At 51.4% G+C, this 23,548-nt stretch overlaps 1 protein-coding gene and 1 long non-coding RNA gene across 2 annotated transcripts; one reads left to right on the plus strand and one right to left on the minus strand.

The window, feature by feature from the left end:
* The first annotated feature begins 15,304 nt into the window (after positions 1–15,304).
* On the plus strand, positions 15,305–15,869 carry LOC127330815 (uncharacterized). The gene is made up of 2 exons (XR_007869439.2): positions 15,305–15,533; positions 15,615–15,869. It is a non-coding gene; the product is annotated as an uncharacterized lncRNA (long non-coding RNA).
* A 164-nt stretch (positions 15,870–16,033) lies between these two features.
* On the minus strand, positions 16,034–23,174 carry LOC127329627 (uncharacterized). The gene is made up of 4 exons (XM_071825760.1): positions 22,622–23,174; positions 22,302–22,392; positions 20,338–22,181; positions 16,034–16,414 (listed from the first exon to the last, which is right to left on the minus strand). The coding sequence occupies exons 1-4, from the start codon at positions 23,172–23,174 to the stop codon at positions 16,395–16,397; spliced, it is 2,508 nt and encodes an 835-aa protein (XP_071681861.1). The 3' UTR covers positions 16,034–16,394.
* Between the last annotated feature and the right edge of the window lie 374 nt (positions 23,175–23,548).

Genomic DNA, 23,548 nt, shown 5'->3' on the forward strand with positions numbered 1-23,548 from the left:
GCATACACTATACCGAAATTTCAGATATGTGTTGATCGAAATGGCCTTTGATTCATTGGCTGCTATATTTTTGTCCTAGACTGTAGTAATCTTGGAAAGAAAATTCTTTCTCTTGCAGACCATGACATGCAGTTTTTTGAGCTCCTGGATGGTGTTCGGAACAGCTTCGCTACCTTTTGCTTGCTCTTGCGAGTTTCAAATCCTGTTGTCTTCTTGCTCCATTGATACCGCTAGAAGTGTGCTGCACATGTTTGCCGCTTGCAAATATTCTGGATTTTAAAACAATGACCTACACTCATGAAGCTCATGCTAACGTGTTCTATTATATTGTATTGCATGGCTAAGCATGTGCCGGATATGGTTATTTTCCTCATACACTTACATCCAACTTCGTGTTAACTATCTTTCAAACTTGATAATATTTCAGATTATGGTATAATTTTAGTGGACATTTTCATATACCGGTGACAATATTCGCGATGTATTGATCATGTTCTTCAAGTAGAGGGCATTTAGAAGGAGAAAACTTAGCTTACTGTGGCCAGTTCTTATTTTAATTTTTGCAATATTTATTAATATAATTTAGTTTAAGTTACAGCTTATTATCCATTCACTGCCTGCAGCGGATAACATAAGAAGAAAAAGGCAATAGCCAGGTCAAACTCAAGATATATTTCAATCAAATATGAGAAATATTTGTAGACCAAATTAGCATTGCTTTTATAATGTTTACAATTACAATTAGCAATGTGATGTATGCCCCAAGATACATACTGGTTTACTATTATCAACATGCCAAATAAGTCAGAGGTATTTTGGGACTTATTACCATCAAAGATACACATCTTCTGTAGACATCAAAATCAACTAAAGGGCGTGAGGTGGTGTTTGTGGAAATAAGATGATCAGTTTCATGCCTTAGATCTTTCGTTTTAACACATTGCTTATCAGCCATTTACTATGAGACCTCCACATCACATCCTTAATTCAACATGATTTAAAGCATCCCTTATTCTTTAACTCCAGGCCAGCGGGGCGTGCCGCCGCGCCTATCCTTGCTAGTTAATATAAAATGTAGACTACTTTTTTCTATCATATTATTCAGCAAACCCAACTAGGCTGGTTAAGTATTTATTTTTATGTCATATACAAATTTTCTCGATTCCGTTTACCTCCTCCATCATTGTGAAAAGTATATGTATACATGATGTTATAGATTTGGATATATACCTAGGTCTGTGGTTTTGACAATTTCGTACATGGTTATATTTGCAAGAATAAATAATTATTATAGAATAAGGTTAACTGTTCCATCTTATTATTTTATGGTGAAACATCTTAACCTTCTTGATTAGGATTTATGTTGGAAAATTAGGTATAATTTTCATGATTAATTTCATAATATTAAACATGATAATAACTCGAACATACTAGATGTATTAATGTTATCACCAGATTTTGGCCAAATCAGGATATGGGCCGTGATTGAGATGGGCTTGTAGGATGTACACGTGGAGCGTCTCTGAAGCGGCCTTGCACGAAGAGTTTGGGCTGGATTGCCCGTGTATCTGTAAATTATTAGATCGTGTCGGTTAGAATGGAAAGATAGAGTTTAGCTCGTACACGGTTAGGTGTACTCCCGACTTAGAAAGTCCCTTGGACTATAAATATGTACCTAGGGTTATTGAGAAAGGAGGACAATCACGTTCACAACAAACACAAACCAGGCGCATCGCCATCCCTTATTTCGAGGGTTTCTTCCGGGTAAGCATCATGCTGCCTAGATCGCATCTTGCGATCTAGGCAGTATACGTTTATTCGTTACCTGGTGTTACTCGTGCTGAAGCGTTGTTGATGGCGAGTAGCACTATTTATCGTAGATGTTTTGGGGCTTGCATTGATGCTTTTCTTATGCATATCTGCTTAGCAATGCCGTCCCTCGATATCTAGCTGCCCTTACACCTATTTAGGTGTAAGGGCAGCACCTTGCTTGTTCGTTACTTAGTAGATCCGATCCGTTATAGTTGTTCCTTGTTCTTCAAGGATTAGTTTAATATCTGCATGATTAGGCCTTATGCTGGGGTTGGACGATCCGGTGGTGCGTGAGGTGTTGTTTTACCGTTCCTACAAGGGATGTTCCGGGAATTGACTTAATGTTGGTTTTTAGGCCTCTTTTAGGAATAGTTTCCATCATCTTTCGTATCTGCTAGGCCCAACTACGCGTAGGATGTTCCGATTATGCGGTGAAAACCCTAAACTGTCGTAGATTGGTTTAGCTTTGTTTTGATCAAGCAGGATCCCCATGTCATCGTAAATCCAACGTGATCCATGGGGCGATCGGCTCTTTGAGCCGATCCACAGGGCAACCTGAGAGCCGATCGGGCTCGTATTTAATGTTTACGTGTCTACCATGCAGGAGACTAATCGAAGCAATCCAACACCTTCCTGATCAGGTATAGGTCAGATGGCACGCCCTTGCAACCGCCAGGACGTGTGCTGGGACTTTGCGGGACGACGCGAGGCACCAGGGCCCACTTAGCAGTCTTGGGAGTCTCCCAGCTCTTCGTGTTGCTTAACCACTGCTCGCCGGTGGGTTTTGGCAGGCAACACATTCTGGCACGCCCGGTGGGACACTTTCTGCAACAACCACATCCACATCGGCAGCCAAGATGTCGGACGAACTGATCAAGTACGAGGATCTACCTGCAGAGCATAAGAAGAAGTACGATGAGCTGAAGGCCATCTTTGAAGCCGATCTCATCGGCTCTTTTGAGAAGACCCGTTCGCACGGCATCAGGTTCAAAGGATTCACACCCGAAGGCGCGTTCGAGGGATTAGATCTGTCTCTCCCTTCGGAGGAACGTACCAGGGCCCTGCGCCAGGAAATCAACTATGCTGTGGCTCATTCTCTACATCGGCATTCTGAGAATCTCGTGAATACTCTTGAGCGGGTTGCGCTTCGTGTGGTGCAAGAAATCATGAAACATCAGTATTCTCCGTCAGGACCTGCTCTAGGAACTCACCAGGGAGAGATACCATTCCACACTAGGCCACCACTGCCATTCGCAATGGCAGCTCCACATCAACAAGGTTCACCGGCATACGTTGTCTACAAGGTTGGAGGTGATCCTGGCGACTACCAATTCTTGTATGAGCCGCCCAAGGAGATCCCACATGGATACGTGTGCACATACGTGCCGGACTACAACAACTGGACGCACGCGATCCAGACTTCAGCAGGAGGAATTGCCGGAGCAGGAGCGATTGTTACGGCAGGAGGGATTGCTGGAGCAGCGGGGAGTTCTGGAGCAGATGCTGAGAAACAAGCGTGGCTAACTAAATATGCCACTGCAACGAGTCATGAAAGCTCAACCCCTACAGCTCCTACTGTGGATCAGATCAGCGCAATCTTGAGAGATCAGTTCGGCATCATGCCGAAGAAGAGAACAATCGGCTATTCCAAGCCGTACCCCAACGAGTATGACCTGATCCCATTGCCACCTAAATATCGGCTCCCTGACTTCACAAAATTCAGTGGATCAGAAGGGTCTAGCTCCATCGAGCACGTGAGACGATACTTGGCACAGCTGGGCATGGTTTCAGCATCAGAACCGTTACGTGTGAGGTTCTTTGCCCAATCTCTCACGGGTCCAGCCTTTGGGTGGTACACCTCGTTACCCCCAGATTCAGTTCGGACATGGAAGCAGCTGGAAGAGCAGTTTCACGTACAAATATCATTCAGAAGCTACCGAAGCTGGCATTGCCGATCTGACGCAGGTTCGGCAAAGGCGAGGAGAGACGGTGTCTGAGTACATTCAACGTTTCAGAACCGTCAAGAACCGATGTTATTCGGTTCATTTATCTGAGAAAGAAGCAGTCGAGCTGGCCGTGGCAGGCCTCGCAGCGCCACTCAAGGATCTGACGTTCCAAGTGGAGTACAATTCGTTGGCGCACATGGTCCAGAAACTGACATTGTATGAGCAGCGCCACCCAGAATTGTACCAAGACAAGTTCAAGCGCACGATAGGCCTGGTCGACGCTGAAGAGGATGAAGACCCTGCGGAAGATCAGGAAGTCGCAGTGGCTGAATGGACACGGACGGCAGTTCCCGTGTCCTGCAAATGGGTGAAACAACCAGGGCCTCCAAAAGGGTTTGACTTTGACTTAAGCAAAACTGAGCAGATTTTTGATTTGCTGCTGAAGGAGAAACAGCTGAAGTTACCCGAAGGCCACAAAATTCCTACGTCACAAGAGATGAATGGTAGGCCATACTACAAATGGAATCACACGTTCACCCACGCCACCAACGACTGCAAAGTGTTGCGCGCACAGATTCAAATGGCGATAGAGTCAGGCCGATTAATCTTCGGACAATTTGCCATGAAAGTAGACACACATCCGTTTCCTAGCGTCAACATGGTGGATCTCAGTCACTCCCTAAGATGCGAGCCAGGTTTCTCTTTTGGTGTCAACATGGCAGGGCTTGGGAGCCGCCATGGCAAAGATAAAGGTAGCGATCACTCCCGTGGCAAGGAGAAAGAGGAGGCCGATCCACGCGACCGGCCCCAACATGATAACAGACGGTACCTGACAGAAGAAGAAGTGAGAAGCGTGCGGTATCAACGACCACTCTCTGCGCATCTCCTTAACAAATATGAGCAGCAGTATGACCGACGTCGGCGCTACGACGTGGATGACGAAAGACATCGTCGGTCTGATGCAGATGACAGGAGGTATCGTCGATATGATAGAGACGATGAAGGGTACGAGCGCCACGCTAGAGGGAAGTCAAGAGAGCAAGAAGACATGGATAGGCATTGGAACTGTCCTTTCTTTAAACACTGCTGGGACTCAGGAATGAGCCGATTGCCTACAATCGAGAACTGCCCAGAATGTAGACAGCAGAGGAAGGGAACGAATGAAGTTTCAGTGTTCAAGCTTCTCGGGCCTCTCCCACCTCAGGACAAACGAGCTGAGTCGTCTCAAGATGAAGACTTCGAGGAGTCAGATGAAGAAGAGGATAGGTACCACCGGCCAAGGTGGTGCCCTGATGGACTCAGCCATTCTCAGAAGCGTAGGGTGCAGCGGCAACGAAACCTGGAGGAAGCCGAAGCACGCACTGCACACGTTGAGGAAGGCACGGCCCGATCTGGCCGTGAAAATTCAGCAAACGTTGGAGACAGAGATGCGCCCGCCAAAGAAAGTGTGGCGCCCTAAACAGACAAAAGCCGATGCAGAGGCATCGGCTGATACAAACATGGTGTTTATACTCCCGTCAGAGTTTGGTGCTCCAAAAGACGAGGAAGTATCGGTGGCACAATTTGATTGCGGTCCACGGCCAGTGATCTTTGAGAAGCCACGAGAGAGGAGCTACAGGCATTTGAAAGCCCTATACCTGAGAGGTTATATCAATGGGCAGCCTGTCAGCAAGATGTTGGTTGACACGGGAGCGGCAGTCAACATAATGCCGTATTCCATGCTACGACGTTTGGGACACTCCAATGACGATCTGGTCAAGACCAACGTCACATTAAGCGATTTCAACGGCCAAGCATCAGAAGCAAAAGGTGTTCTGAATGTAGATCTGACCGTAGGCCGAAAAACCATACCTACCTCGTTCTTCATCGTCGACAGCAAAAGCAATTACGCTGTCCTGCTAGGAAGGGATTGGATTCACGCTAACTGTTGCATCCCATCCACAATGCACCAATGCATCATACAGTGGGATGGAGATGAAGTGGAGGTCGTTCAGGCAGATGACTCAATCGAGATCTCACTAGCTGCCATGAATATTTGGGATGCAGATGACCAAGAGCCGCTCTCTGGAATCAGTTTGGACGGCTGTGAGCGCATCGAAACTTCAAAAAACGGGGTGAGGCTGGTCTTATCCACCGGCCTGACAGAGTAGCAAGATCTAAATCAGTAGACGTACGTGGCAAGGCCGATCCCTGCGATCGGCCCCAAAAAATAAAAAGCACGAATCTCATCTCGAGCACGTCACGTAGCCATAGTGAAGCACCAAGAAGTTGTAAACCCTCATGGAGCATTGCAATGAAAAAGGGGGCCGATTCTAGCAATCGGCCAAAATTATCCTCGACATGCATTTTGCCTGTGTGCAGCATTGATCTAAGAGAGGATGACTGAAGAGCCGATATCCTCAATCCCTTTGAAAAAATCGGCTCGGGGGGCACTTAAACAGATAAGATACGAGGCTACGAAGTACGAAGTGGCTGTCAATGGCCAGCAGCTCAAGATATATTCCTCGAGGATGACGGACATTGGAATACGGGGGCCGATGCATAAATAAATCGGCTGTAAAAAATATAAATATAAATTTTTAAGCATAGCCGATGTACAGACATCGACTCTAGAATAAAACTGTTGTACAAGCTCAATTGAGCAGTTATCAAGGTACATGGAGAGGCTCTACTGGAGGAATGCCTCAAGGGCATGGAGGGCGTCAGCACGGATACGATCCACCTCGGCGATCTCAGCCTCGTCGTCCTCGTCTTTGCCCGTCACCAGCTGACTGCTCAGGGCACGAATTTCAGCCAGATCGGTCTTCAGATCGGCTGTGAGGCCTTTTGCTTCCTCTTGAGAGCAGGCAATGAGGGTTTCCTTGTCTTGGATAAGCTGCTTGGTCACCCTGACCCTCTCTTCAAGGTTCTCCAGTTCTTTACGCAAGGTCTCGAGTTCGGCACTATTGGCAGAAGTGTCAGTTTTGGCGTCTAAAGCAGCCTTTTTCTCGTTGAGCCGTTGACACTTATCTGCAATATCGGCTCTCAACGGAAGCTGGGCGTGACGAAGGGTAATTCTTTGACGAGCCGACTGCACCCTTGACCTGAAGACCGACAGAGTCACAGCTGGCCAAAGCTTCACCTGCAGTGTCACCGGGAGATGCGGCTGGATGTCTTCAAGGATGCCCTTGACTGCCTCGGGGTTTTCAACTAGGGTCTCAACTGAGGAGGAGAGCAAAGCCTTGAGACGCTGGAGTGGACCATGGACCGTGCTAGGACTTGGCTCTTCACCTGCCTTGGAAGTAGCTGGTTCGATGGATTCAGGATCGAACGTCAGCAAGCTTGAAAGATCACAACCCTGACAGACGAATAAGAGCAGTATTAGTATACAACAAAGGAAAGGGTAGAGCCAAGGGAGTGGAGTACCTCTCCCAAAGTAGGAGGAGCAGCCGATGTTGTGATAATCGGCTTTTCTGTGGACTTGGCTAGGTTAGCCACTTGGTCAGCCACGCTCGTCAAGGTGGCTAGGTCTAGCGTGGCGGATGGCATCAGTACCTCTTCAACGTCCCCGCTAGAGGTCTCATTAGTCTGCAAAAGAAATGGTGAGCCGATCCAAGTAGCAATGGGACGGCATGAAGGATGAACTGGTGAAGTAATTACATTTGAAACCTCCTGGCTTGACGAGGAAACTCGTGGGTCTTTGCGAGCCCTTTTAACGCATCGACGCTTCACGCGTGACCCTGTTTTGATCGGAGCTTGAGGATCAACAGGCTCGGGAGTCAACCTTTTCCTAGAAGCCGACGCTGGCGAGTCCGTCTGATTCTGTGTGGTGGATCTCCCGAAGTTGCCCGGGTTCGAGTCCCTTTGGCTGGACTGTGCCTTCCCGCTGGAGTTCTCTTCGGTGGAAGTCTGTAAAAAGAAGTACAAGCATGTTACAAAAGACTGGGAGGACAGATAAATGTGGCCAAGGCACGAGTCAGCTTACATGCAGGCTTTCTTGGACAGGAGCTTTGCGCTACAGGGTCTTTCTGGCAGCTACTTTCCTCACTGCCTTCCTCGCCTGGGTTGAGGCTCGGGGGGCAACTGGCCCCGAGGATGCTTTACTCTTGGGAGCCGATTCCAGCGAAATCGGCTGGCTCTGCATTATGACCTTCTTCAGGGGTGGGGAGCTCTGGCAGAAGAGAATCACCGGGGCTGGTGGAAGGAATTTGAAAGGGGAGCCGTCGGCTTGCGCGGGCTCTGGGCCATCTTGTTGCTGCCAAGAGATAGAACCAGGTTTCAGACAATCATCATGAGCCATTGCAAAAAAATTATATGTAATGGTACCTGGTGTGCAGGAACATCATATTCGGCATCAAGTTGCTTCAGCAACGGTCCTAGAGCTCTTCTGAAGGCGTGGGTCTTCCACATGGACCACCAAGTCTCGAAACCATCGGTAGTGGTGGCGAAACAGAGGTTGTGAGGAATTGGAATGGCCAGAGCGTCAAAGAAGGTATAGCACCTTTGGCCAGTAAGGATGTCAGGCAGCTCAGCTCTGCTTGCTGTCAGGTGGTGGAGAAAGAAGTGTGGGGGCACTTGCCCGAGACCAAGCTGCCGGGCTACTACCACCGGTTGGTAAGACTCATAACCAGGCTTGATGATCCTGTTAGAGGTACTCATGCCAACTGGGAGGAAGCAAGGACGGATCATGATAGAGTACAAGTGCCGGGTGCTAGCGTCATCGGCAAAACTGTCTAACCGGAAGGAGACTGGATTCTCAAAGTTCTCCGATTCAGTATAAGGGAAGAACAGGGGGTTGCCCAAGCCTTGGAAGAAAATCTTGAACCACTCTGCTGCTTCCTTAGGGGTCAGCCTGCTGCCTGGGAGGCTATACAGAGCTTGGCCATAGCTAGTGCATCGGATCTCCTTCCCATTAGCATTTGGGAAGGTGCAGGTGGCCAAAGGTGGGAAGTTTGGGATCTGGTTCTGAAAGTACAACTGAGCCCATAACTGAATAAACCACCAGGGGCCTCCTGTTTTAACTATCTTTTGGGAGAACAGCTTGACAGACATCAGTTGAAGAGATCGATAGACCTCTCCAAGGAACAGTTTGCCAAGGCCAAGTTGAGTGCCTTTGGCGAGTTCATAGGCCAGGGAAAGGTAATTCTTGGTTGGGGCGAGTGAAGGTCCACAGAATATGAAGTGCTCCAGCCAGAAGTTCAAGAAGGCCGTGTGCTCTTTCTCTGTCACGGGGCCTTTGGTTTTCATATAACGCCCGAGGTAGGCGCCCCAGCTTGTACACTCTGTTTTAGAGGAAAGGGTGAAAGGGACCTTTGGCAACTTAAAAGCAGAGGGACTTGAGGATGCAATGTCCAGGCCTGTGATCATGGCCACGTCCAGCAGAGTTGGTGTCATAGGGCCACGGCCGAACATAAAGCAATTCAGTGCATCCGACCAAAAGTAGCCGATGGTTTTCAGAATGTTCTCATTCTTTTCAAGAGGGGACAGTGATAATGACAAAGCATCGGCTATCCCTATCGTTTCCCAGTGGCATAATGGGTTTTAGACACTCTACTGTACCATGCCACCCAACCTTCAGGAGGATTAGGCCAGGCTCGCAGGCAGTCGGCCCTGGAAGTCAGATCTAAATTCTGGTTCACGAAGGGGATTCTATTGGCCTCGCATGAGATTAAGTGAGCGGGACTCTCGGAAGAACGGGGGCCAAGACACATAGAATTTGGGAGAGAAGGATGCGGCAGCAGGATGTCTGAAACCTAAAATTAATAACGGAATATGACATTAATTCAGGTGTTTGCTGTTTAATCCTAACATTGATTCGAATGGCGAAGCGGCGGTTAAGGATTACCTTCAGACCGGAGACCATGGCGTTGGCGTTGGATGATCCCGCCATTTGATGCGCTGCGGAGTTGGGACGGCGCGGTTGAGATCTGAGATTCGTGGAGCTGCTTGGGCGGCGATTTTGGGGATCTGAGTTTGCTTTCTCAGACGGAGGTCGCAGGTTACCGTTTGGAGGGGCAATTAGGTTGGCCTTACTCGTGTTTTATGGTAGAGGCCGATGCGATGCCATCGGCTCTTTTGGAGATTGTTTGACTTTGACTATCGGCAAAATTAACTGGAAGCACTTCTTCATTAATAAGAGGGGTTTTTTACAATGAGGAGCCGATTGCTCAAGAGAGGAAGAACAAAAGAAGAGCCGATTGCTCAGGAACTACTAATCCAACACTACTAATCCTCGCTGGCCTCGTCGTCGCCACTGTAGCCGCCACCGGTGCTGCTGCTGGCGGGCTCCTCGTCGCTACTGTCGTAGTCCTCAATGGGGGTTTCGTCCTCCTCATCATCGTCGTCTTCGTCATCATCCGACCAGGCCCAGCCGCGGAAGCGCTTCGCTGGCGGCTCGTCGGAGGAGGTGTCGCCATCCTCTTCCTCCTCGTTGGAGGAGGTGTCGTCCTCCTCATCCTCTCCTTCTTCGTCTTCGTCGGAGGGGGCGAAGCTACCCCAGGAGAGGAGGTCATCCTCGCTCTCCGCCACCAGTTCCCCGTCGATGAGGAACCGGAGGTCGTCCTCCCCATCGGTCAGGGGCAGGTCGCCATCTGACCCGACGAGGGCCTCGGGTGGGCCATCTGGCACATAGTCGAAGTCCCACTCCGGCTCATCCCATTGGTCGGGCCCTGGCATCGGCTCGTCTGAGGAGGAAGATTGGAAGGAGAGAGCCGATGCAGCGGAGGAGGAGGATGAGTCCATGGTGGAGGAGGGCTTTTTGATGGCTAGTATGGGGCAAGAGGATGAAGAAGCGAACTGCTCGATGTGGTTAAGTAAAGGGGGATATATATAGTGGAAATTTAATGCTGTGGTGATTTCCGAGGAAGCGGTGCCAAAACTATCAATCGTGCAGAAGTTGAGAAGACAGGGTATCATGACGAAGGATACTGCAACGGTTCTGCTCTGCCACGACATGACCCTTCGAAGGAAAAATATGGTGGTTTTGAAATTATCATTGCCAAAACCAGGGGGGCATGTGTTATCACCAGATTTTGGCCAAATCAGGATATGGACCGTGATTGAGATGGGCTTGTAGGATGTACACGTGGAGCGTCTCTGAAGCGGCCTTGCACGAAGAGTTTGGGCTGGATTGCCCGTGTATCTGTAAATTATTAGATCGTGTCGGTTAGAATGGAAAGATAGAGTTTAGCTCGTACACGGTTAGGTGTACTTCCGACTTAGAAAGTCCCTTGGACTATAAATATGTACCTAGGGTTATTGAGAAAGGAGGACAATCACGTTCACAACAAACACAAACCAGGCGCATCGCCACCCCTTATTTCGAGGGTTTCTTCCGGGTAAGCATCATGCTGCCTAGATCGCATCTTGCGATCTAGGCAGTATACGTTTATTCGTTACCTGGTGTTACTCGTGCTGAAGCGTTGTTGATGGCGAGTAGCACTATTTATCGTAAATGTTTTGGGGCTTGCATTGATGCTTTTCTTATGCATATCTGCTTAGCAATGCCGTCCCTCGATATCTAGCTGCCCTAAGGGCAGCACCTTGCTTGTTCGTTACTTAGTAGATCCGATCCGTTATAGTTGTTCCTTGTTCTTCAAGGATTAGTTTAATATCTGCATGATTAGGCCTTATGCTGGGGTTGGACGATCCGGTGGTGCGTGAGGTGTTGTTTTACCGTTCCTACAAGGGATGTTCCGGGAATTGACTTAATGTTGGTTTTTAGGCCTCTTTTAGGAATAGTTTCCATCATCTTTCGTATCTGCTAGGCCCAACTACGCGTAGGATATTCCGATTATGCGGTGAAAACCCTAAACTGTCGTAGATTGGTTTAGCTTTGTTTTGATCAAGCAGGATCCCCATGTCATCGTAAATCCAACGTGATCCATGGGGCGATCGGCTCTTTGAGCCGATCCACAGGGCAACCTGAGAGCCGATCGGGCTCGTATTTAATGTTTACGTGTCTACCATGCAGGAGACTAATCGAAGCAATCCAACACCTTCCTGATCAGGTATAGGTCAGGTGGCACGCCCTTGCAACCGCCAGGACGTGTGCTGGGACTTTGCGGGACGACGCGAGGCACCAGGGCCCACTTAGCAGTCTTGGGAGTCTCCCGGCTCTTCGTGTTGCTTAACCACTGCTCGCCGGTGGGTTTTGGCAGGCAACAATTAATCAACATAAATAGTAGCAGCGCAAACGGTAAAACATCCATCACTAAATAAATCGAGATATATTGCACGTACAGATCTGGTGGAGGTGGCGGTAGAGGTGTAGCAAATGACGTCGCAGCAGTAACGTTGTTGATGACAACGTTGTTGACGACGGGTCGAAGTAGACGGCGTTGAAGACGACGGTAGGCAGCACCGTCCGACTTGGACGGAAGACGACCCGTGATGAAGAGCTTGAGTAGTCGTGCAGAGCGCTTCCCAAAACCTAATTCGCCCCCTCCCATACAGAATCGCAAAGGCGAGCGGTTTCGGAGACCTGCTCTCCCGTTCGACGGTGCACGTCGGCGGGCGGGATGGCATAGGCTACAATGACGATGCAAGCAGAGAGAGGTGGCAAAACCCTAACTCGTGTATTATATGTATTTCTGTGGTAGCTAGGCAAGAGATTATATAGGCTCAGGAAACCCTAGGCAACGTGGGTCACGCCTACTTCGCACGCACGTTTCAAGTCCCTGAACTGCAAAAAGAAAGGAAAGTCTTGGCTCGAGACTCAATCCACTCACCACGAACGGGTCACGTCTCATCGAGCGAGGAGGAGGAGGAGCGTGCATGTACCGCTCATCTTCTCACTCACTTACTAGTGGTGGAACAACCCATGTTATAAGGTGGCCCAACTTCCTCCCAACTTTACATGTGGGACTAAACTTCCCACCTCCTGCCACTCTGTCTCTAGTGAGCTGCCACCAACTTGGACTCAAACTCACATGGGTTACCACAATGTGAGCTTTGACATTTGTAGAGAAATCTGAAATCTAATTTGACCCACTATATGTGGGCCAATATTTCAACAATTTAAATGGTCAAAATGAAAAGTAGAACATGTAGATTTAGTATGTCATAATAATCTTACCTATAAAAAAAATAAGCTTACCTATAAGATTGTCTAAGAGCTACTATATGGTTTCCACTTTGTAGTAAGAATAGAGAGAAAAAAAAGTGAGACAACCTCAGTAGATTAGGGAAGGGATGTACAACCTAGCCATCTAAGTTTAAGTTCCAACGAACGCTGATTTAGGTTTGAGTTCTTAAAAGATCGTTGTAGAGCTTTCTATACCACATTCCTTTTACAACAACCAAGAAAACTCGTTATACATTCGCCAATGTTCTAGAGTTAATTAAGAGAATAACATTGATCTCATTCATGTTTTTTTTTCTAGTCATCTAACCATACGGCAGGATGATTAGTCAGATGTGAATAATTTTTTTACATAAAATAAATCATCTCTTGTACTAGATTCATACAACGAAAATGATCTTTTCGTGATATTTGGATGCTTGCGTTTCCATGAGAATCCATAATTATACCAACATGCAAATTAGATACCTTAGATTTTACTATCAAAGATTTGTAGCCAATGCCATGAAATGCATATCCCCGAAAAACATAATCTACAATTTGTTACAAGCTTGTACTTCTTGGGTACATTGACTTTCGCCAAACAACCGTGGGTCCATAAGTAGGAGAGTTTGAGTCTTTTTCTTTCACATTCGTCAAATAGAGTCATGGTTTCATTCGTTGTGAGAACTCGGTTTAGACCATGACACACGATGATTATGGCCTCCCCCACCATATCTTGGGTAGATCCGACGTATCTAACATGCCGTTAACTAAATCAGTTGTAGTACAATTCTTTCTTTCGGCTACCCCATTTAACTGAGCTAGGTGAGTGGGGAAGCACTCTCTCATGGATTATACCATGTTTCACGTAGAATCAGATTCAGAAAACTATTCTCCATCACGACTAGACCTAAGCCGTTTAGTATTCCGATTAAGTTGGTTTTCTGCTCCAGCTTTATAGTTTTTAAATTAATTCAAAGCTTTATCTTTTAATTTCAGAAGGTACACGAAATATCTACTGGAGTCATCACTTAAAGTCATGAAGTATTTTTCCTCAAATTTTGTCAACACGTTGTTCATCTCACAATCATCTGAATGTATGAGGTGCCAAACCTCTTACCTCAGCAATTTTAGAGGTTTTGCAAGGTTGCTTAGCTTGCACACACACTTGGCCCTTCTCCTAAAGTATCTTCTGTATTTCCTCCCCTATCCTAGGTTTTGGCCACCTTATAAATTCTTTTCTGGAATATCATTTGAAATACCTCTTGTCAGCTGCCATTACACCAACAATACATCCTGACTTATCTTATCTCTCTATTCCTTCCTCAAATATTTTAAAACATCATTTTTCTTGTAGTGGTTGGTGTCATAAATTGTAGAAAGGTCCAAATCATTGTTTAGCCTGTTTGACAACGTTTTCGATTAGTGGAAGTTGCACACTAGTGCGCACGTGCCAAGAGACTATCCACATCAGCAGCCAAGCATCAGAATATAACATCAACAACTTTCTGAAAAAGTTTAAATATGACCAAAATTTTGCCCTGTCTAACAAAACTGGCAAAATTTGAAAAGGTTTGTAGAAGTATGTATATTAATCAACGGACATTGATTGATTGATAATTTTTCCAGTTTTTAAAAGGAACAAAAATTGGCCTAATATAACGAAACGACCGCCAAAATTTGGAATAGCTAGTCAAAATATACCTAAATTCCCATATTAGTTAGTGAACATCAATTGAATTGTAGGATTTCATTCATAATATTTTGAAAGGTATAAATTTTACCTCAATTTGACTTATTCTAACAAAAATTGCGAGGATGCTCAAAATTGTCTTAATATTTCCCAAGTTAATTAGTGAACATTGGTTGACATACTAGAATGTTTTGAAAAATTGGACAAAAATTGGTTGAATCTAACAAAATGACCAATCTTTAAAATGGGTAATGAAATTTGTCTCAAAATTTGCTACATTAATTAGTGAACATTGTTTGACTTACGAGATTTTTTATATTTCTTTATGAAAATTTGACCAGTTTTTTTGTTAAATTTTTTAGAACATTGTGGACTGGACTGGCTCCAGTAGTTAATTTATTTTCTCACAGCTGATAGGGTCAGTCGTTGCCATGTGAGCACTACCGTGCGGTGCCCACTCGTTATAAACATTTTCAATCAGGCTAAACCGTGATTTGAACCTCCATCCGTGTGCAAAAAAGAAAAAATAAACTCCCCTTAACCTGTAACCTGTAACATCGATGGTGGTGGTCTCTGCAACAAACTAGAATAGTAGGTGATCTGCGTAAAAACAACACCGTTAGATGATGGGTTTGGGGCTTTTGGCAATTTCGTCTGCATGGTGGTGTACATGGAAATCACAATTTCCTCTGCAATTTCTTTCTCAACTTAAGCACCGGTCGACAACGCCTCACGCCCCTACATGTCCACCTCTAGCAGATATTGATTCCACCTAGTGCACATTTAGCATCTTTCATGAGCCCGGTCTATTTTCAGTACCACTGCCACTACAAAATAATTGGGGAAAGGCTTGCATCGCGCATACATATAACAGCTCAGCCATTGCGCGCGTTGATGGCGAAGATGGACACAAGAGCAGCACATGCCTTTGTCATCCTCCTGCTGGTCTCAAGTGAAGTGATTTCCTTCGTGGTGACACATGAAGTTGCATCGCCTCTTCCACCGGATGGTTTCTCAACTCTTCCAACTGAAATAGCAGGTAAATCATCGGTAAAATATTCGGGACACCAACACCATTTCGAGCTCATTTTCATATTCGTTCTTATGTCTTGGCTTTCAGGGCAGGTCACAGGGGTGAACGACCATGAAGAGAAGGCAATATTCGGGTCACCCAATACCCTGATCCGTCCACCACGGCTTCCTCCATGTATGTCACGAGCATGTTAGCCGCAAAAATTATGTAACTGGCGGCTTACCATTTGTTAGGTTGGCAACTTGTTGACGATGTACTGCCGTGCAAACTTCCATTTCGTTATGATGGCTGTACATTTCAATTTGCAACACATGGTGAATAAGAATGATCACTGGGAGGAAATAGTAATTGAGTAACAGTAAAACTCACCTAGCTAGGAGTCACCACAGAGATTTGACCCTCTCAGCCGTCGGATCACATGTTTGGACGTCTCCGATTCGCTGGTCCAGCCGAAGCGTCGCTGCGATCAGCTCTTCCGTCAATTCGCGTGAACAGGCCACCTAAACGTTTTTTAAACATAAGGCTCGAGCAGAGCCCGGCTTTAAATTAATAAAGCCCCAACGGCAGCATTCATACATCATCCATACACGAACCAGACACAACACGACAAGATGGAGGGATGCTCCACACAACCACCAACACAGGTTACAGGACCTGGACCGCACAAGATACAAGGTAAGCGACCAAGATCACCAGATGGATAGGCGACGCCCCAACGCCAAAGCCTGCCACCTAGAAACACCAGACGCCACCAGACACCACTTGGCCCCAGAGGGGAGCACAAGGAACTAAACACTATCTCTGATAGAAGCATGAAGAGCTCGGATCCTGCCAATCACCAGCTCCACCGCATGCCGGTCTCCTCTCCTAGCCAGAAGCTTCCACGCCTGCAGGTAAACAGTCATTTTGTACAAGCCGTTAGCCGGGTCAGTAGGGAAACTACCCTCAATGGTGAATTTGTTTCTAACGTTCCAAAGAGACCAAAGCAGGGCAGCACACGCCAACCAAAGAACTCTCCGAGTCTGGCCGACATGGACGCGCATGTACCGAAAAATGTCGGCAAAGCACGAGGGGTTCCAAGAGCAACCAAGGAGGTCCCTAACCGCACTCCACATGAAGCGCGCCAGAGGACATCTAAAGAAGATGTGGTTGTTATCCTCCACCTCCAAGCAAAGGGCGCAGGTACCATTGGATGGACCCCTACGTTTCCGGATATTGTCGTTGGAGGGGAGTCGATGTTTCGATAATTGCCAAAGAAAGATGCGGACTTTGAGCGGCACCATGATCTCCCACACTATCCCATAGTGTTTGTGGGGAATGCCTTGGCATAGGCTCTTATACAACGAACGCACGGAGAACTTCCCATTTGGCTCCAAGGACCACGAAATCCGATCCTGGGGTTCCGACAGGTGAATGGTATCCACCAGCCGGGCGACGTTGGCCAGCTCCACTCGCTCCCCCAAGCCCAGCTCACGGCGGAACGTGAGCCTGCACTGGTTTCCCAGGAAGAGCGTGGCCACCGAGGCAAGGGGTTCCGACGCAATGGCAAAGAGACCCGGGAACTGGTCCTTGAGGGGGCCCTTCTCATGCCACCAGTCGACCCAGAATCTAGTGGCGCGTCCATTGCGGATAGCATGCCGGGCCCCCATGCCGAAGACGTGCTTGATCTTTTGGATAGCATTCCAAAATTGAGATCCAGGCCGATGATTATCTACAAGGAGGTCCCTCTCCCCTAGATACTTAGCCCTAAGGATCTCCGCCCAGAGGCCTTGCTCCCCAGCGTACAGCCTCCAAATCCATTTGGCCAAGAGGCAAATGTTCATAATTCTCGTATCCACAATACCTAGCCCCCCCAGGCATTTAGGCTTGCACAACGCCGACCATCTGACCCAATGGTATTTGCGTTTAGCCCCATTCGCTTCCCAGTAGAAACGGGACCTGGCCTTGTCAAACAGGCCGTGAACTCCCTCCCCCAAGAGGCAAACCGCCATAGCGTGCAGAGGCAAGCTAGATAAGCAGGCGTTAATAAGCGTCAGCCTCGCCGCTGAGGACATCAGCTTTCCCATCCAGGGATCTGCACGCTTGGCCACTTTGTTAGTCAGCGGACCCCAATCCGAGGCTAGCAAAGCCCGGTCACTCACCGGAAGACCTAGGTAAGTAAAAGGGAAGGTGCCTCTTTTGCAGTTAAGCATATTGGCAATCCTTGTCCCCTCGGTCTCATCCCCGCCAACAACCATGACCTCACTCTTGTGGAAGTTAATCCTGAGGCCCGACATATTCTCGAAGCAGAGAAGAATGTATTTGAGGTTGGCGATGGCCAGGTCATCTGGCTGAAACATGATGATGGTATCATCCGCATACTGCAAATGAGACACCCCCCCAGGTATCAAATGTGGGATCAGCCCAGCAATGTGGCCCGCCTCTCTGGCCCTGTCCAGAATGGAAGCCAGGGCTTCCACCACAAAGTCAAAGAGGAGGGGGGACAGAGGGTCCCCCTGACGCACCCCGCGCCCATTACGGAAGAAGTTCCCTACTTCCCCATTGACAGAGATCGCTGTCTGGCCCCCCGAGACCAGCCCAAGCGCTCTGTGAACCCACCCGGGCTCAAAGCCTTTGCGGAGAAGCACCTCCCGCAAAAAGGCCCAACTCACCCTGTCGTAAGCCTTTTCAAAGTCCAGTTTTAAGAAGACTCCCGGGAGTTTTTTGGACTTGGTCTCATGAATGATCTCCTGCAGAGCCAGGATCCCTTCATGGATATGGCGGCCCCTAATAAAGGCCGATTGGGTCTGGCTGATCGTCCTATGCGCAATTGGAGATAACCTAACCGCGTAAGCTTTGGCCACAAACTTGAAAATAACGTTGATAAGCGCTATCGGCCTAAACTGTCTAATATCGTTCGCCCCAGGAACCTTGGGAATGAGAGATAAGACCCCCATATTGAGTCTGGCAATGTCCACCCTCCCCAGGGCAAAACCGTTGGCGATTGCCAAGATAAGCGGTTTAGCCAGTTGCCAGAACTCTTTGAAGAAGAACACAGGGAAGCCGTCCGGCCCCGGAGCGGTATCCGTCTTCATACTAGCCAAGACCGTGTCCATCTCCTCCCCGGAGAAGGTGAGCATCAAGCAGTCATTATCTCCCTCCGACACCCGCCGAATGGAGTGCCAGATGGAGGGGGAAAGAGTCAGGAAGCTCGGCGCCGCCTGCGCCCCCATCAGACCTCTGTAGAAGTCATAGATGTGAGCCTGTAGCTCCCTCTCGTCAGTAATGATCCCGGAGTCACTGACGAGGCTCGAAATCGCACACTTTCTACGCCGGCCATTGGCGAAAGCATGGAAGAAGGCCGTGTTCGCATCCCCCTGGATGAGCCAATTGGCCCGACTACGCTGCCTCCAATACTCTTCCTCCACCCTGGAGAGGTGAAGGAGTTGGCCCTCAAGATGATAACGCAGCGCCCAGCCATCGTCATCCAGGCCCGCATGGTCCGCGATCCCATCAAGATCCCGGATTTGCGCCAAGATATCAGCCTTGAGGTCCCGTTCCTCCCTCCCAAGGTTGGCCCCCACCTCTCGAGAAGCGCCTAAGGCCTGCGGCAATACGATGCCAGGTTTCAATCGGGTCCTGACACCACGCCACCTCTCGCGCCAACAGTTGCCAACGATGGGCCACCAACGCGTGGAAATCTGGTTTTTCTAGCCAACCCTTTTGGAAGAAAAACCGAGAGCTCCTCTTGCCTAACTCCTCCCCAGAGCTGAGGACAAGAGGGGAGTGGTCCGAGCCAATGATGGTACCCGCCACCAGGGAGCTTAAGGGGAAGAGCCCCTCCCACTCCGGGGTCACCAACACCCTATCAAGGACGCAACGCACGGGGGAGATCTGTCTGTTAGTCCACGTGTATCTCGCCCCCGTCCGACGAATCTCCCGGAGTGCCAGCGAAGCAATGCAATCATTGAACCTCTGGACCCGCGGCTAGTCAATGTTGTCATTGTTTTTATCCTCCGATCCCCTGATCAGGTTGAAGTCCCCTCCCACCACCAGCGGGAAGGGGCAGGCGTTAACCGCGGCCGAGAGCTCCGCCAAGAAGTCTGCGGATCTTCGGTGGTCCGCAGGACCATACACCACGAAGATCGACCACCGGGAAGAGTTGTCCAGCTGCAGGACATCTGCCCGGATGAAGAAAGCACCCCAATGCCACTCCAAGACCTCAAAGGCGTCCTCGTTAACCCCAAGGAGCATGCCTCCCGAGCGCCCCTGCGCGGGGGTGGACTTCCAGGCAAACCGGCCCTGCGGGTCCAAACTAAGCAGCTCCGCGGGGGTGAAGGAGGCCTTGATGGTTTCCTGCAAACCAACAAAGTCCAGCCTCTCTCGGGAAATGAAATCCTTAATCTGCGTTCGTCGTCCCGGCCGACCGAACCCACGGATGTTGTAGAAGCCCGCGCGCATCACGCACAGGCACCTTTCCTCCGCCCCCGGCGGGAAGCCAACACGGCCCTATCGCGCCTCAAGTTGGGCTGGGGCGCAGCCAACACGGGGACATCCACCAACGTGGACTCCACCTCCCGATCCATCGCTGTCGTAGCCCCAGCTACGGCAGACGACGCCGGGGCAGGAGGCGCCGAACGCGCCTCCTCCACCTCCTTGCGGAAAACTGCAAGGGCCAGCGCAGCTTGCGCCTCCTCCTTAGCCCTAATCAGGGCGAGGGCTTCCTGGGGCGAGTGTGTCTCACAAGAAAACGCAAGTCCCGAATCGTGTGTAACCCGAAGAAGGTGAGAATCGGAAACCCTAGGAAGAATGGCAAAGTCGTCGAGCTTACCTGCCGGGTCGAGGTTCCTGGAAGCCGTCCTCTCCTGCGCCCTCTGCAAGACCGGGGTCGCCGCACCCGGCCCAGTGAGGCGCGCGCTCTTGCGCGCCGGCTCCGCCGGGACCGTGCTCGTGCGCCTCCGCCTCGGAACGCCAGCCCCAGGGCCGTCAGACTGGGCCACCGTCGCCTCATCCAGCTCCGACGCCTCCCGCATCATCTCGTCGCTGTCGAGGACCCCAATCGACACGAGCGACTCCGCCCCACCCAGGTCCTTGGACGGCGAGCCCGATGGAGTGGCATCCACCGAGTCCGCGGAGATGAGGGTGGAGGAGTCGAACGGTGGGGAGGCAGGCCGGGCCACCATGGTGCCCGACCCGACCGGCTCCTCCGGCACCAACCGCCGGGCGCGCGCCTGCTCAAGAGCCGCTAGGGGGGCCGGCCAGGGGGCACGCAGGTTGCTGCCGTACTGGTCTAAACCCACCCCCAGCAGCGCCGCCACGGCAGGCGGCACAGGAGCCACGACGGCCTCGGGCGAGCCCTGCAGGGCGCGGGCGCCCGGAGAGGTGGCCTGGCCATGGGAGCCGCTCGGGACCCCCCTGCCGGTGGGGCTGCCACCCTCGTGCTCAACAGCACGGTCATCCCGCTCGTCTGAACCCTTTCGCGAGGGGGAGAGATCGTCCACGTCGTCGTCGTCCTCCTCTTCCTCATCCCGAGGGTGAGGAGGCCGCGGTGGAGAGCGTGGTGGAGCCGACCCGGACTGGCCGGCCAAGGGCTCAACATGGACGCCGATGCTGAAACCCTGCTTCTTGTGGAAAACCTGCACCACACCCTGGAGTTTGTCCGGGTTGCGACAAGCAATGCGCATCCGAACGGGCTGGCGGCATCGAAGCGAGACCTCGTCCACCTCCATCGGCCAGCCCAACATCCTCATCCCGGCCAACAGGCGGCTGGCCCAACGCATCCGCTTGGGGACACCGGTGAGCTTGACCCAAACCTCCTGAAGGAGCTCGACCGGGGCCGGGTCCGCGTCCGCGAGCCTGATGTCCGCCACCGTCCCACTGAGAGGTAGGAAGAGGCGTCCACTGCGGGTGCTGAACTGCAGCGACTCGCGTGAAGGGAACAGCACCGCAAACTCGTTGCGGCCCACCTCCTGGACCTGCCAGTCCCAGTCAGCCTCCACCAGGTGCTGAAGTTCCCGGCTGAGGTCGGCCGCCGAGAACACAACCTGGCGAAAGGAGATGACCGCCCCATTGGTCACCTCCTCCTCTTCATCCTCATCTTCGTCGAAGTCCAGGTAGAAGAAGCTCTCCCCGGGCACCGCCTGACCGAGGATGCGCAGCTCCGGCTGCTTGCCCTTGGACAGACAGGCGTTCGACTTGTGCCCCTCCACCCCACAGAGGAGGCACACCGGCGGGAAGGTGCAGCTCGCTTGGAAGTGCCCCATCCTCCCGCACTTGAAGCACTCCATGTTGGAGGCCGGGGTTGGCACCTCCTCCACAGCAGCGGCACGGCTCGGACCCGAGCCCGTCGCAGGGCGGTCCTGCACCACAGGCTGCTTGCCCGCCGCGGTCTCCGAAGCCCGGCCCCTGCCGAGCTCCGGGATAGAAGGGGGAACCAGCGGCGGTGCCGCCTCGAGAGCCCTCCGGGCCTCCCTCTTCTTTTCTCGCGCCACCCACCAGGCGGGTGGGTCCTTGTTGGCACCTGCGCCGGCACGGGAGCCCCCCTGCCCCTGCCGACGCCGCCCTTGCTCCACCAGGGCACGGTCCCGGAGAGCCGCCTCAGACTGCAGCGGCTGCTGCGGCTGCTGCGCGCGGCCCGCGCCCGATCGCCCCTGCTGCCGCCCCGCCGCGCCGCCGCTGCGAGCGGTCGTCCGTACGCCGCTTCAACCGGCCTGGCCCCGCTGGCCGCCGGCCCCCGCGCCTACTCCCGCACCCGGACCGCTGCCCGACGCCCTCTCCATGGTCACCTGCGCGTACGAGCGCGAGAGCAACGGCGGCGGCGTAGAACGACGGACCTTGCGCGCGGCGCGGTGGTGGCGGCGCACGTCTTGTGCAGAAGCAGGGAACCCTAACTCCAAATTCGAGCAGCCACGCCGAATCCAGAGCCAGATAAGTGACTCAGCCCCCACCGGGCCTTGCACACTCCGCCTGTGGGCCTGGGCTGCCACAACTTTCTCAGCCCACAGCTCCAAAGCCAATTGGCTCTCCTGGGCCTCGGAAGAGAGGGACAAGGAGCAGGCCGGCCCAACATCCAGGCCCAGCCCAGACCGCAGCGGGGGGAACGGCTCGTCCCCAACCTCCCGAGCGGAGCCCCGCCCCGCCGCCAGCGGCGCCACCGGCGCGTCCGCCACGCCAGCCTCGGGGGACGGCCGCCACCGGCGACCCGGGCTCCGGCGACAGGCTCCGAACGGACACCCAGTCCGTCGCCGGGAATCTCCTCCGCCGGCGAGCCTCCGCGCGCGCGAAGCCGCGGGTAGAGCCGCTCCATCCAGGGACGGAGCCAGCCCCTCCTCCACCACCGGAGGGGAACCTAGAGGGACGGCCGCCGGGCGCGAACGCCGACCGCCGGGCCGACCGGAGGGAGCCCCCAAGCGCCTCCGCCGCCCGAAGAAAGAGACCAAAGGAAGGGGAGGGGGAAGGTTTACCTGTGACCGTACTTGGAGAGGAGGGGAGATCGTCGCTGGCCTCGCTCACCGCTTCCGCGTCGTCCTCCGCCGGCGTGAGCGCCCAAAACCGGCCGCCCAACCCACCCCCAACCGGAGACGGCCGGGAGCAGAGGGGCGACGGCAGAGGGCTCGGCTTCGAGGGGGGAAGGGCGCCGCCGCCCCGAGCGTCGCAGGAGCGTTCCATTTCAGCTTCTCACCATCGAGCTTATAAGGGCCGCTGCTCTGCAAATTAACTTGGACTTCATCTGGTTAATTGGGCGGAGAGTACCTTGAAACGGGCTAACAACTATGACATTCCTCTCCGGACGCAGAGCTTTCCTACTCTTTCCACATTAAGCCCTTTCCGATCAAGCAAGCCTACACTGTCTACTCTTCTTGGAAGGGCTCTCTGAATTCAGGAAAAAAAGACGCATGGTGCTACGGGCCTGCGCGGCGATTCAGCCCTCGCCAGCTGATGCGGAAGGGTGACCCAAATTATCTTTTCATCAAGGCGTCGCGAGCGAAGCTGACGCGCCGGTGAGCAGTAATGCATTCGTTCATCATTGCTTTTAGTGGAGG

This window comes from Lolium perenne, chromosome 2 (genome assembly GCF_019359855.2).
Source record: "Lolium perenne isolate Kyuss_39 chromosome 2, Kyuss_2.0, whole genome shotgun sequence".
In the NCBI taxonomy this organism is placed as follows: Eukaryota; Viridiplantae; Streptophyta; class Magnoliopsida; order Poales; family Poaceae; genus Lolium; species Lolium perenne.